We start from the raw sequence: 13,896 nt of genomic DNA on the forward strand, positions 1-13,896 counted from the left end.
TCCTTCCTACCAGTAAAACTACTAAATGCTCTCACCCTCTCTTTCTTCTGTTTGTAATTGAGAGAATAAATCTTAATGTTCTTGTGATTAAAATTAAAATAGACTTACATTTAATCATTTCTATAATATCTCTTTAAAAAAGTTGCCAAACATAAGCATAATATGCAGTTTTGGATGGTTATCAAGGAGTATAATGCACTATATGACGATAGTTGACAGTGATCAGTGTATTGGTTTGTGGAGTTCACACATTAACGTCTGTGGAAGCTGGGTGATCACAAAAACTCACTGTAATGACATTTAGATCAACACTAAATGCACCACTCATGTAAATTATAAACTCAAAGGACCAGAGAGATGTATCAGCAGAGATGGAAGATATAATTTATCATGTTTTCTTTATAATTACTTGTAACTGAATTGTACTTTGTCAGCTGAGTAGCCCAGAATGGTCAAACCAAACACTGGCTCTAGAGCAGGTCCCTTCCATTCCACCATCGGTTCTCCTACACGCTCAGAAAGGAAGGGATGTTCAGCTGCTTTTAACCTGCATCCACAACACTTAAACCTGTACACTGGATATAAGAATTATTAGCAAATGTAGAGATGCCATCTTGTAGAGAGGCCCTATTTTCATATCTAGTTATACGGCCTCTGTGATACCTCTTGATGCACTCTTCTTAGTTTGAGTTTAACCAAGTGGATATACATCTGGTTAGCTGTGGATCAGCTGAATCTGTGCTTGTTTCAACAGTTTTTAAACCCCTGCAAGTTACATTTTAGCTAAAAAAAAACAACACAGCTAAGTTAGTCAGATACAAAGTGTTAGGCTGAGAGATGTTTTCACTTTTGGACATGTTTAATAGGACCATTAAAAAAAAAATCTGAATTCTTTCCACATTTTGATGACAATAGCAAAACTCCTGAATGCATTGCTTCACCCAGTTTCAACCTGAGAAGAGATCAATCATCAGCTTCCTTTGTCTTGAATATTCAAGCTAAATACTGTGTTGAGCCCAGAAACTCAAGAGGTTCATGGTGTAATAGACAGCAACCATCACAGTGATGCAGAGTCTCAGCTCCACCTTGTTGGTTGAGTAAAAAAATTAATCCAACTACAAATTTCTCGAACGTGACTGACAATGATTACAACATATTACCAACACAATCTTGATGATCGGACTACTCTAATAAAAAACAGAGGTCGTCATGCAGCAGCAGCTTCGATTAAAGCAAAGACATGCATGTGTGCCCTTTTAAAGAAGCAGTTAATGTTCACAATAAAACTATAGCAAGATGATCATATTACACTTACTAACTAGTCTAGTTAGCTGTCACTTTCTCCACTGAGCCTCAGGCTGCAGGAGCAGAGCTTTATCTGAGATGAAATGACAGCACAGGCCACCTGATCTGTTGACACAGAAAAATCTGTCTGTAATAATACGTTCAACACATTCTGAAAGCTGAGAAGGACTCTAATGTGTTTCCTCTCTAACGTTCTGCACAGCTGTGGCTCCAACAGATTAAAAATGCTGCAACCAGAGTTCTGACAAGAATCAGGAAGAGAGGCAACATGTCTCCCATATTGTCACCTCTTCAGTGTCTCCCCTTAAAATACAGAATAGAATTTAAAATCATTCTTGTCACACACACAGCCCCTAAAGTCAAAACTCCATCATAACTGAAAGACCTCATAGTGCCATATTATATCGACAGAGGACTTCACTCTCAGGCTGTAGGCTTATGTGAGGTTCCTAGAGTTTCCAAAAGCAAAGTGGGATGCAGATCTTTCAGCTATAAGACTCATCTACTGTTGATTCAGCTCCAAGTTTGAGTTTAGGAGGCAGACATCATCTCTACCTTTAAGATTATGCTGAAAATGTTCCTTTTGGATACAGCTTATAATCACAGGTGGCTCACTTGGCCTTGAAACAGCTTATAGTTATGCTGCTATAGGTCCAGACTGCTGAGGAATCTCCTTCTCTTTTACTTTCAGTAGAGTTCTTGCCACTAATGTAGAGCCTTTTAGTTGTCACACTGTACCTCTCATGCAAATGTCTTTGCCCAGGTTTAGGGAAATTATCAGCAGAACATTCAGCCCCTAAAATTTTTATGTCTATAAAAAGTCACAAGGCTCTAGATGCCACTTTGGAAATTTCTTCCTGAGACAACGTTCTACACACAAACAACTTCCAGAATTTGTCATATCTGCAGCTGTTGCGCAATCTGCTGCAAATCTATAAATGTATTGACCTGCCATGTTCCATCAGATCCGACATGTCTGACACATGGGGAGGCTGTGAACCCGTCACCAACCTGCGAGACAGTTCTTCATTTTGGACTGTAACTGCAAACATATTTACTGCACCTGAGCTTTTCCACCATCTTGTGCTCAATGCATTGACTTGGAAATGAGCGGAAAACTGTGATATGGATGAGCCATATAATTAGAGCTGCTTAATGTGTACAGTAATGGTGGAAAATAACGAGTTATATGAGAATAACCCGTGAATACAGTGAATCTTCATTAAATTTATTATCATGTGGATAATGAAATCATCTCAGACATCAGCAAGCAGCTTCAAAGTCACGCCACAAGTAAAATATCACAGTAATATCATGACAATATGTATCTTTACAGTGGCAATTATTATGCATCATGAATGAACATCATTTTTAAACCAGCTGAGAAGTCAGATTGCTGAACAGCAACTGGAGCTGAAGGCAGCTGTGTAGGTGTTAAATTATGAGGAGAGGATTTTGTCTGAGCTCTTGGTAAACACTGAGAAGAGCTGGGTTCATCTGCCCTGCAGTCATGCCCACGCCAAGAGCCTCTGAGATTTGACTTTGTTGAATCTGTTGACATAAGAGGAGGCGGGAACAAGAACAAAGTTCAAAAAGAGCCAACACCGAGATACATTAGCCTCTATACGATTATGGACACTGCAGCTATGCAGACTTATGATAGCCCTGGGTTAAATGGGTTTAAAAAATATTTGAATAGATTTAATAACTTCCAAAAACTTTTACACAAGATTGAAAGGATTAAATCAATTATTTAGTAACTGAACAGAAAATAAACAGATTTATTTTCTAAGTATTTAAAATATTTGACGTTATAAAACTGGTTTTATGGTTGGCCCTTGTATGTGGTATTGTGTTGCTAGGCTACTTCTAACAAAAGACGATGAATTATTTGTATTAAATGAGAATCATACATGTAGGTTTTACCTCTGCTCGCTGCAGTGCCTCTCTCAAACCTAAAATCTGCATCGGCTTCTTGGAAGTAGGTTTCTCTGGAGATTTCTGCAGCAAAATCTGTATCAAGCAATGCAGAACAAATTCTAAGTTTCAAGTGAAACTCTTTCATGTGTTCATCTACAGTTATGGGCATTAAACATGATTCTCAAGCCTGATGAGGTCAATCTAGAGTAAATGCACCGTCCATCTACAGCTGTATCCAGCAGAAAAAATTACTCATAATTCAGCCTTATTGTTAAAAGAACAATACTGCAAAATGAGTGTAAAAGAACTGGTTTGATGTCATAATGGTAATTCAGAGCTCTCCTGCATTAACAAGTCCAACAAAAGTGAGTGGTGACCGTCATGAGTCAGAATCCCACCTGATGTTGTGTGATCAACATCCAGACCTGTGTGACGTGTGCTCTTTTGTGATCATGTGAGCATTTGCAATTTCACCACGGACCTCAAACTGGTGCAAACAAGGACTCCTCACATTCTGTCAGCAGCTGGATGATCCAACCTTCATGTGGAGGATCATCACTGCTGACCAGAGGTGGATGTGTGGCTACTACTCAGACAACAATCAACGGTTTTCAGTAAAAGCGCCCACAGTTTTCAAAAACAGAGAAGGCCTTTTAAGTCTGGAGTGCACCAAAAGCTTGCATTCCATTTCTTGACATTTGCATGGTTGTACACCAAAAATTGGTCTCCCAAGTTCAGACTATCAATGCCATCTGAGGCTGAAAATTCGGTACAAAAACCTGAATGTGATGGCATAAGGGGGCTCCAGTTGCACACAGTGATGGAGCTTTTTTTTTGGTCCCAATAACACAGTCATTGTTCTACACCCTGTGGCTTCTCCGTTTTTCTCAAAATGAAATTCAAGTTGATAGAGCGCCGCATTAACACAGTAGAGCAGATCCACCACACATCAGATATTGCTCTGCGTGATGCTGCATGATTAGACTACTTTGAAGAGGATTTGCTTTTTAAAACACAGTTATGGAATTTTTTAATCGCACCTCAAAGAATGAAAAATACTGACTGTCTGCAGAGTATGCAACTCCTCTTACAGCCCACAGCTTCCAACAAAATCTGTGTTTTTAATCCTCCTTTAGTCAGAATGTCAGTTTTTGTAAGCTGCGAAGCATTCCAGGTTTGTTTCGGAGTAAAATCCTTCGCAGATGAATCACAAAACTATCTTGGTAACTTCAAAAAATGTGTTATGGACGCATCTTAAATGTAAATTGAAAGATTCAAAATGTGCAAATGACACCTGATTGTAAACTGATTGTAAACTTCTGGAAACATGGTATTAAGCTAGGTGCGTGTGTTTGTACCTGTATCCGGCTCAGCACAGCATGATGCAGTCCACACACTGCTGCTATGGATGAGCTCTCGACCTGAACCTCTACTGCTGTCAGACGCTCCTCCTTCTCCGTGTTCTCCTCCTCGACGTTTATCTGAAGAAACAATTCCACTGTACAACTCTCATCCATTTTCTCAAATGATCTGAGATAAAACGAGCAGCATAAATATTTAATAATCTTATATTAAATAACGGTTTACCTGTTTCGCAGTCAGTTTGACTGTGGCTCCATTTGGACCACGAGCGTGGACAGCTGAGCTGCTCAAGGAAATCATATCTCCTTGGTGTCCCATCTTCACTCCTCCTGGACCTTCAGACAACAGCCACTCAATCAGAGAGCTGCAGAGGCTTTCAGGGGCCATCTTCGGCACCTTGGGATCCAAATTAGAGTTTTTTAACACCAGTGAATCTTTCAATAACTCCAATGACACCCGCACACTCGCTGAATACTTCTCCGGCGTTGATCCACTCTCTCCTCCTCTGTCGGCTCTTCCACTGCACCTCATCTGCTGTGAGCTTATAAAAGCTTGGATGGCGTCTGTTGTGATGCTGCCGGATTGAAATGTGACCATTTTATGTCTGGCTGTGGCACTGTTTAGCTGCAGAGCATTCAACCAGTCCACTGTCAGTGTGTTCAAGGGCAAACTGATATTGCTGCTCTGCAACCCAGGACAGTTCGCTGCCTCCTGCTCTCCCAGAAGACTTGAGAGGGAGAAGATGAGCGAGCAGTTCACAGTCATCGGGATAGATGAGTCTCCTGCAGCTGCTATAGGCAGCGACACCTCTAAAGTTTCCCCTGAATTGAGATTCTGGAATGGGAATGAAAAGTTTGTGGAGGAAATTTCTTCTCTTGCGGCGGAAGAGCAGCACAAAGGAAACACGGTGATGCTCAGAGTCCAGCCTCGTTCCAAGACATAAGGACTGGAATTATCCAGAACACATGTAAGATTCAGAGAGTCTGTTTGAAGCAGTCTGCTCCAGCTAGTCATAGCGTGACATCTGATTGGCTTCTCCTTAATGGCAGGATCATCTTCAGTATTACTAGTGGCTGTGAGCAGGAAACTGATGTTGACGACCTGATTCAGGTGTCTCAGAATCTGGTTTTTGGATTTGATGGCTGTTTTCAGCACCGATGCTCTACAGGAAAGCAAAGAACACCACATATACAATATGTCAACAAATCTCTGCTTTGTTTCATTTCAGATTTGTCAAATAGGCTTCATGTTTGTCTGACATACCTTTCGCAGACATCTCCGATAGCAGACAGGAGGTCCCTGATGCTTCGGCCCACTTGTGTGGAAGGCAGCTTGGACAATCCTGCATCTTTTCTCCTCGCAGGTAAACTGATCCTCTGGAGCTGCCCTCTGACAGACAGTCCCAGCAGCTGCACTTCACCTGGTGGGTCAGAGCGATTTTTAAAGTTAGGAAAAATACTTTCAGAGTCAGGAGTTAAATGAAGACACAATGATGCAAGTTAAAACTCAAAGAGCACCTTAGACACAATACTAGACAAAGTTATTTAGATTACAATGATGCTAATTTATGATCAAATACACTTATCTGCTACGTATGTCATGTTAGACATTGTGCACAGTGCAACTTGTGCAATCTTCATATAATTTAGGAAGAAATTTAAAAAAAAAATAATCCAGTGGTGGAAGAAATATTCCGATCCTTGAGTTAAAGTACTAATACAGCCAAGTGAAAATACTCCATTACAAGCGCAAGTGCTGCATGAAAAATCCTACTTAAATGAAATCCCGATGGATATATTATTATATAGGACATAATTAAATTATTAATAGTGAAGCATCAGTGTGTCAGCATGATGTTACTGCTGTAGCTGCTGCAGGTGGAGCCAGTTCAAATACTTTATATACAGTTTCATATGAAGGGACTGCAGATAAATCTGAGTTTGATACACAAATGTGCTGTTGGATAAGATTTTGAATTGATGTGTTTTTTGTGAAATATTGAACAATTATGAAAAGAAACCATGTAACAAGCTTTGAGGGAAAATCATTATTTGTTAGAGCTGATGACAACATGCTGCATTTCAAAAGAGGTCAGAAGCCAGGGGGTTTGGAAACAGATGCTTTAATCTAGAACTATGTGTTGCATGTTAAAAGCTTGTTATGTTATCCATTGTGTCAAAGCTTCATCTTAAAAGTAATTCAATCTGTTTAATAAATGTAGTTGAATACAAAGTACAGCATTTCCCTCTGAAGTGTAGAGAGGTAGGAATACAGTGCAGGACACAATGGAAATAATCAAGTAGAAGTAGCACAGCATTGTACTTGCTGTATTAAATGTAATTAGCTTTTTTCCATCAAAACGGCTGCTGTGTGGCACCTGACTGAGAGGCACTTTAACACATATAACCAAGAAGGCTCCTTTAGCGGAGTTATTACACCTGTCTGCAAATCCATTTATATAAAGAACTGAAAGCAGCTGACAGAAACTCGACTGATATTTGCACTTTTATTCCGCTCACCTGAAGTGTTGGATGTCGGCTCAGCCAAGGCGACAACGCTGCACACATTTAAACTGGCGGGACTCTGGAGGGTCTTCCTGGATGTCTCTTCATCCCTCTCTTTGCCTTCTTTCCCAGAAGATCCCTCTGACAGATCCAGCAGCAGCAGATCTGAACCAGTGCTGTAGTAAAGACAGTTTCTATCCAGGCAGCCACACTGAACAGGCCCCGCTACTAACCCCTCAGTGAAACCAGCGAGGCTGCTCCCATCCTCTGATCCTCCCTTCTCAGTCTTGATCAGGACCACTCTGCCCTGTTCACCCATTGCCACCAAACACTGTGCGTGTCCCGGGCCGGTTTCCATGACGACAGACGCTCCAACGAACACAACTGGCTGCTCAAGGCTGTGCAGAACTCGAAGCCGGGCTCCTGGAAGACGCAGAGGGAGGAAACACAGGCGCCCGTCTGGCAGGCCGCACAGGATAACCGGTGATTTGGCGAGAGCAGCTTCGACTCCAAACAGAAGTTTGAAGAGGACGGGCTCGAGGCAGAAGTGGCCATGAGGTAAAGTTAATGGTGCTGTGTCACCAGAATGGAGACAAATCAACACAGACGTCCTTCTCCGCCCTGTCTTTGACTCAGTGTCACCTTGAACAACAGCTGAGACCAGAGGCAGACTAAATGAACCGAGCACCTCATAGCTGCTGGACGGTGTTTGTTCTGGTGTTTTAATCAAAGTCACCAGCCAGGAGGAGTCTCTCTGGCAGACGGTCAGGAGCACCGAGCCAACAAGGAGCAGAGACGACACTTCATCTGCTTCAATAACAAGAAACTCAGAGGAGATTTTCAGCTCAGCAGGATTGGAAGATGCATCAGGTGAGGAGCTTTGAGCCCTGCAGGGGTGAAAGGTCAAATTAAGTGAGAGGCATCTGATGAACTTACATAACACACAGGCAGATCTTACATGTGAGATCATCTCTGACCTAAAACAAGGATACAGCAGAAGTGAGTAGACTCCTGTGCAACATCACTTATATGTCAAATTACTCAAAATTGTATCATCTTGTGATAAGTGCATTACCTCCAAGTTCAAAAGCCTTCGGTTCTGTTCAACTGCTCTTATAAAAAAAAAAAAGCAAATCCACCTTATTTATGATGAAAGGCCCAATGTTCCTCAATACTGAGGATACCACATTTTGGAGAAATGTTCTGCCATTCTTCACAGACCATGTTTTTCAGCTGCTTTTTCCTGGAGAGGCTGTTTTGCTCTTCCTTTCTCTGGAAAGGCAGATGTATTACTGGATTCAGCTCAGGTGGCACACTTGTCCAGGCCACAGTGTTGTTTTTACTTCTTCTTTAGAAACCCTTTGTGTGATGTGGGTAGTGTGTTTTTTGGATCGCTAGAATGATCCTCTTCTGTCAAATTTCTGCAGACTGCGAGTCATCTTGTCAGTCAGGATTTTAGTTTATCTGTAGGCATTCATGGTTCCATCTGCATACGTCATCTCGCAAACACCTTTTACACTCATATCATCACACTCCCACCTTCGTACGTCACTGTCAAGACTATGCAATCACTGTGGTAGTCCTGGCCAGGTTTATTTCAACCCCATGCAAGCTGAACAAATTTATTTCGGTCCTATCTGACCAAAGATTGTATCCCCAGTGATCATTTGACTTCTTTTCATGTCCTTTGAAAAACTTAAATTCTGCAGTTTAGTGCCAAAGAGCAAGAAAGAGTATTTTTCTTGGGCGCTGTCTATACAGGTTAACATTACACAGAGTCCTTCACACTGTTTGAACTGTCACAGAAACTCTGATTTCCATTGATAACACTTGTGTCAAGTTTAAGACCCTTACCTGTCTGTTTTTCAGAGCTACACTGTGAAAACAGCATAGTCTCCATGGTGTCCTTTAAGTACAACAACCACTGAGCTCTGATTAGCGGTACTATGGCTCGTTCTCTACCTCTGACCACTGCTGCAACTGTGTTTCAACTCATTTATAAATAGTCAATAACTACTTTAATCTGATACCATCTTCCAGAAGCCTTCCAATCAGACCTTTCTAATCCTATGGCAATCTTTTTCTCGGTGAAGCCCTTAGATGCAAACATGAGGATAGGCGTCGCTTGTCGGTACAAAACTGAGAAATTTTTGGTGTTCGCAGGATATTTTATGCCCATATTTGGGAAACTGGGGTATTTTCAAATCATGAATTTACTCAAGTTTGTTTCAGTGATCACATTTGCATTCATCTTTTCACGTTTGTTGCATTGTGCTTCTACTTTCGGGCCTACATTTTCCAATAAAATCTTTCAGCTGTATTTGTTTTGATTGGTCACAAGTGGGAATTCTCTATTTATCAACTTAGAAACAATAGTTCTTGAGACGTAACAAAATTTGAAATCATTAAGTGATTTTGCACACGAGTGTATGACATTTTATTGTACAGCGTGAATACAGTAAAGTATGGAAGCTCATACCTGTGTAGCAGAGATTGTAAATTGACACAATAAACTCCAGTGCTACATGCCACATAGAAGAGCTGCTTGTCATGGCTCTCTACCAGGTCAGTCACTGGACCAGGTAACTGCAGAACAGCCTGCAACAACACGACATGACAATCAAACTCAAAGTCACAATGCAAGTTATCTTTGCAATGTATTCATCAAAAGTTCGCTTTGCGGTGTGACTGGGATGCTTGATTAATGCGCACTAAACCAGTTACTTGCCTTGAGTCTTCTCTCATGAGTACTGAAGACACAAACCTCGTCGCTGCCAGTGCAGATGAACACATCTGTTCCAAACCTGACCTTCGGTATAGTTGATGTTGCTAAAAAACCAAACTCTGTCCAGGTCTCAACAGCGCACCGTCCCTCCATTACCGAAGAAGAAGAGGCCGCTGAGTGTGTATATGGGATGTTAATAAGCACAATACTGACACGGAGTGAGGAATAATAACATAAACTGTAATTCTGAACCGGTTGTTGACAGAAGCAGGATGTAAAACTCACCAAGTTCCGCGCGTCGCGTTTTTGACCAATCACACTTATGAACTACATTTCCCATATAAACAAACTGGAAATACCATTGACTGTGTGGCCGAGTGGATGGCGGTTGTAGTTTTCGTGCTGAAAGCTCCTTCTTGACCCACCCTCGGGATTCATGGATCAGTGACAAGCGTAAAAATGGAAAAAAAGTGGTCTGGTTTCTATAAAATCAAATCAAATGCAATTCAATCGTAGTGCCGGCGAATTTGTTAAAACTTGGCGCCGCTTGGTTTGGACAACACTGGATGGCGCGCTGGTGCACATTCCCTACTATACCTCTACCCACGAAGAAAAATAAAGGTGACGTTTGTGTCTACTGCAGCCAATGAGCAGAGCCGAATCGAAGAGTCTCCGAAATTTGAAAACGCCCTTTAGCTCGGCAGCTTTTACAGTAGCAGACACACAGGTTTGGCCGAAAGGAAAACACTTTTATTTTAACTCTAAATAAAATGGAGCCGTTCAACGAAGAATATATCAAAATGTACTTTTATGAGAACCGACTGAAAACTTTCGAGGGCTGGCCTTTTGACGAGGACTGCACGTGCACCCCGGAGAACGTGAGTGAACGTTTAAAACGGTTCAGTGTGGCTACAGTTAGCATCGCCCGCTAACACAACAACAACAGTTAGCTTTAAAGCAAAAATACTGCTATTCAAATGAAACCCTACCCAGCGTGCATTTGCAGGTTCCAATATAATCCAGGTAGCTCTAATGTAAAGTTATCTATCAGTTGGTGTAGATAGTAGTAGTTATAATTCTAAGGGATGAGTTGCATACCTTGGAGCTCAAACACAGGATTAGCTGAAGTTAGAGGCCACTGTTTTCAGTTTGCTAACATAAATGTCCTGTAACTAGTGAGTACTTTTATTGCGAACTGAAACCAACCCATTAACAGCTTCATTACTGATTAATCTGACAAATATTTTCTTCATTAATAATTTTGGTTTCTAAAATGTTTTATAGTAATTTTGTCCGACAACACTCTGTCACAAACCAGGCCGCACAGCCAGGACAAATAAGGGAAGCACACACAACAAAGCCAATTATCAATTGATTTATCAGTGAAATCGAATAGAAACTAAACAAACCATGGCAAGTGTATTCAATAAGATCAGCAGTGTAGCTGAGTGAATTGCCACATGGTGCAAAAACACAAACCAGCATTCGACCATCAAAACCAACCACTGGTGTCTCAGGAAGGAGAGCATCAGAAACTGAGCTCCCACATAATATTTAAGGAGTGTTGGCACACCAGGTCCAGGTATTGCCAATGTTATTGATAAACCTCTGCTGTGCCCCCTTCTCCATCTCCTGCAAGGAAAGCCACCACACCAAGCAGATAACAGGCGAGTGGGGTGGAGAGGGTTGCCACTAGTCCCGAACTGAAAGATTTTTGATACAGTGATACAGCTAAAACGGAGCACATTTGAATAACTGGGATGGAAAATGTTTTGCTTGCAATATTGATTAATCTGTTGATTAATCAATTACTCTGCATATTGATTCAGTTAGATTTATGGAACAATAAACTAGTCAGTTATTGACTCATCAATATGGCAATAAATAAAACTACAAAATGGCTTTTTTTCTAGTGTTGTATGTCTGTTCATTTTTTCTTCCAGATGGCCAAAGCTGGCTTCATCCACACGCCTTCAGAGAACAGTCCTGATATCGCCATGTGTTTCTTCTGCCTCAAAGAGCTGGAGGGCTGGGAGCCAGAGGATGACCCAGAGTAAGGCTCCATCCGCACCAGTTAAATAAAAATAGATTTTTTTAAAACAAAAATGTTACTTGCCTTGAGTCTCCTGTCATGAGTATTGAAGTCGTAAACTTCGTTGCTGCCAGTGCAGATGAACACATTTGTTCCACGAGTATAAGGTGCTCGAGGCAGAGGAAATCTGTCACATTTTAGAGCCATCACAAATCTGAAAAGAGCAGTTTGTTATTGATGAGTCCAAATCTGAAAGCCAACTTGGGTTTATGAGTCATTGCTTACAAAAGTCTCAGTGTCTGCATGTGTAGACCAAAACAAAATCACAGACTTTTCAAACTAAATGGGGTCAGCATTTCCAAAAGTCTCCGTTTTCAGTGTCCTAAAACTCCAGAATAGTGTGGACAATCAGCATAAACAAATCAGTTTTGCATTTGAAAATTAAGTTGTATCAATCTGGATAAAATTTACGCCCACCACATTACTGAGCTCATGTGTCAGAAATTCTAAAACGAAAACGCAGTTTACTTTCTTTATCAGTTTTTTGCTTTTCATGTAGTTAACTTGTTTTTCCATTATTAACTCTCCAGAGAGATCTGTTGGTGTAGCAACAAATACTATGTGATTCAAAAGGGTAAAAAATAAAGATCACATAATAAGCAATTCTGACATTCTACATACAAATACAATAATTATGTAGATCTAAAAGTAAAATAGATTTTTGGTATATGCATATTAGTGAAAATAGCACACGAGCTTGAAGTATGAAGCATGAAGTTGTCTTTTTTTTGGACCTTCTCTGAGTTTATAACAGATGTTTAAGAAATGGTTATTTTCTCTGTCCTCACAATTCTTCAGATCTCACAGTGAATGTTTTTGAAGGCTGAGTGGTTTCACCTGGCTAATGAACTGATCTTTACTCTGTGAAATCAGTGGAGAGTCTAAAAGAAATGTTAAAACTGACTCGCCTAATGTGTGTAAATGTATCACAAGAGGATTCTCGCAAACACATTTTGAGGCAGGTAAATACATTTCAGACCTTCTATATCTCTCAACGCAGGGACATTTCACCCTCTTCGGCTTACTGATAACAAAATCTTCCTGTGTGGAAGATTTGGTGACTCAGCTAATAGATAAAATAACAAAAGTGCTCTACAATTTAGAAATTTGTTGAAGGGTAACAGACCAGTTCAGGGTTTTTTTTCTCTCTCAGAATAGTCCTTTGTGAGATGAATACACATGACATTAGACATAAAAATTGTCTCTTCATAACTGTTTACTTTGGGATCTCTCTTGTTGTTTTTCCAGAAAGGAGCACAAATCTCACTCCTCCTCCTGCCACTTCATAAGCCTGAAGAAGAAAGTAGAAGAGCTGACTGTGGAAGAATTCTTCAAACTGCAGAAGGAGAGACACAAGTTCATCATTGTAAGTTCTCCGTAAAACACCATCATTTCTGAGTCTCTCACTCATCTAATGCATCATTTTTAATCACCTAACTGTTTATGATGGTTATCCCACATAGCAAGCATCAGTGGAGATCTTTAATACTTCTGTTATCTTTATGTTTTACAGACATGTCTGACAAGTGAATTAATTATACAAGACGTTAGTTCCTGTGAGAACCAGGACCCCTTTCTTCAATGCTAATCCAAATTTCTTTTCTTTGGTTTCCTTCACTCACAGAACAAATCTTGTAATGAGGCCATCACCAAATTTGAAGATGCAGCCAAGCTGAGAAGAGCAGAAATCATCAAGACAGCCATGGGAGAAGAGTAATAAATGTAGATAAGATGTGCAGTATGAGAGAGAGAATAATTGTAGATGTTCGCTCAACTCATTTTCATGTTTCCTTCCTTTCTGCTTTGTAACTATATATTTGTTGTCTGTTTTCAAATGATCTGTTTTTACTCAATAAACTTTATCTTTTTGTGTTCGATTTATTTATTGTTGGTGCTGATTTGCAGTTTTTAGATGTGTAGCAGCAGAGAACTATACAACACATCCCCTCAAAACACTCTGACTTCGCTTATTGGTTTTTACTTTCATT

General features: G+C 40.5%; 2 protein-coding genes across 3 annotated transcripts in view; one reads left to right on the forward strand and one right to left on the reverse strand.

Moving 5' to 3' along the window:
- Nucleotides 1–10,429, reverse strand: part of faap100 (FA core complex associated protein 100) — an 81,954-nt gene extending 71,525 nt beyond the window's left edge. Inside the window, exons 1-8 of one of the 2 annotated variants that reach the window (XM_023295522.3) lie at nt 9,820–10,427; nt 9,571–9,689; nt 7,107–7,978; nt 5,851–6,007; nt 4,813–5,749; nt 4,584–4,706; nt 3,232–3,318; nt 841–2,856 (exon numbers count right to left, since the gene is read on the reverse strand). In XM_023295522.3, the coding sequence (XP_023151290.2) occupies nt 2,740–2,856; nt 3,232–3,318; nt 4,584–4,706; nt 4,813–5,749; nt 5,851–6,007; nt 7,107–7,978; nt 9,571–9,689; nt 9,820–9,969 (2,562 nt within the window). In that variant the 5' untranslated portion in view covers nt 9,970–10,427 and the 3' untranslated portion in view covers nt 841–2,739. Of the gene's footprint in view, nt 1–840; nt 2,857–3,231; nt 3,319–4,583; nt 4,707–4,812; nt 5,750–5,850; nt 6,008–7,106; nt 7,979–9,570; nt 9,690–9,819 lie in introns of those variants that run through there. The other variant, XR_008599549.1, reaches the window with a different exon arrangement.
- A 58-nt stretch (nt 10,430–10,487) lies between these two features.
- birc5a (baculoviral IAP repeat containing 5a) lies at nt 10,488–13,789 on the forward strand. Its single transcript, XM_023295523.3, has 4 exons — nt 10,488–10,694; nt 11,760–11,869; nt 13,157–13,274; nt 13,533–13,789. The coding sequence occupies exons 1-4, from the start codon at nt 10,587–10,589 to the stop codon at nt 13,623–13,625; spliced, it is 429 nt and encodes a 142-aa protein (XP_023151291.2). The 5' UTR covers nt 10,488–10,586; the 3' UTR covers nt 13,626–13,789.
- Nucleotides 13,790–13,896: the final 107 nt, after the last annotated feature.

The sequence above is a fragment of the Amphiprion ocellaris genome, chromosome 18 (genome assembly GCF_022539595.1).
Source record: "Amphiprion ocellaris isolate individual 3 ecotype Okinawa chromosome 18, ASM2253959v1, whole genome shotgun sequence".
Taxonomy (NCBI): Eukaryota; Metazoa; Chordata; class Actinopteri; family Pomacentridae; genus Amphiprion; species Amphiprion ocellaris.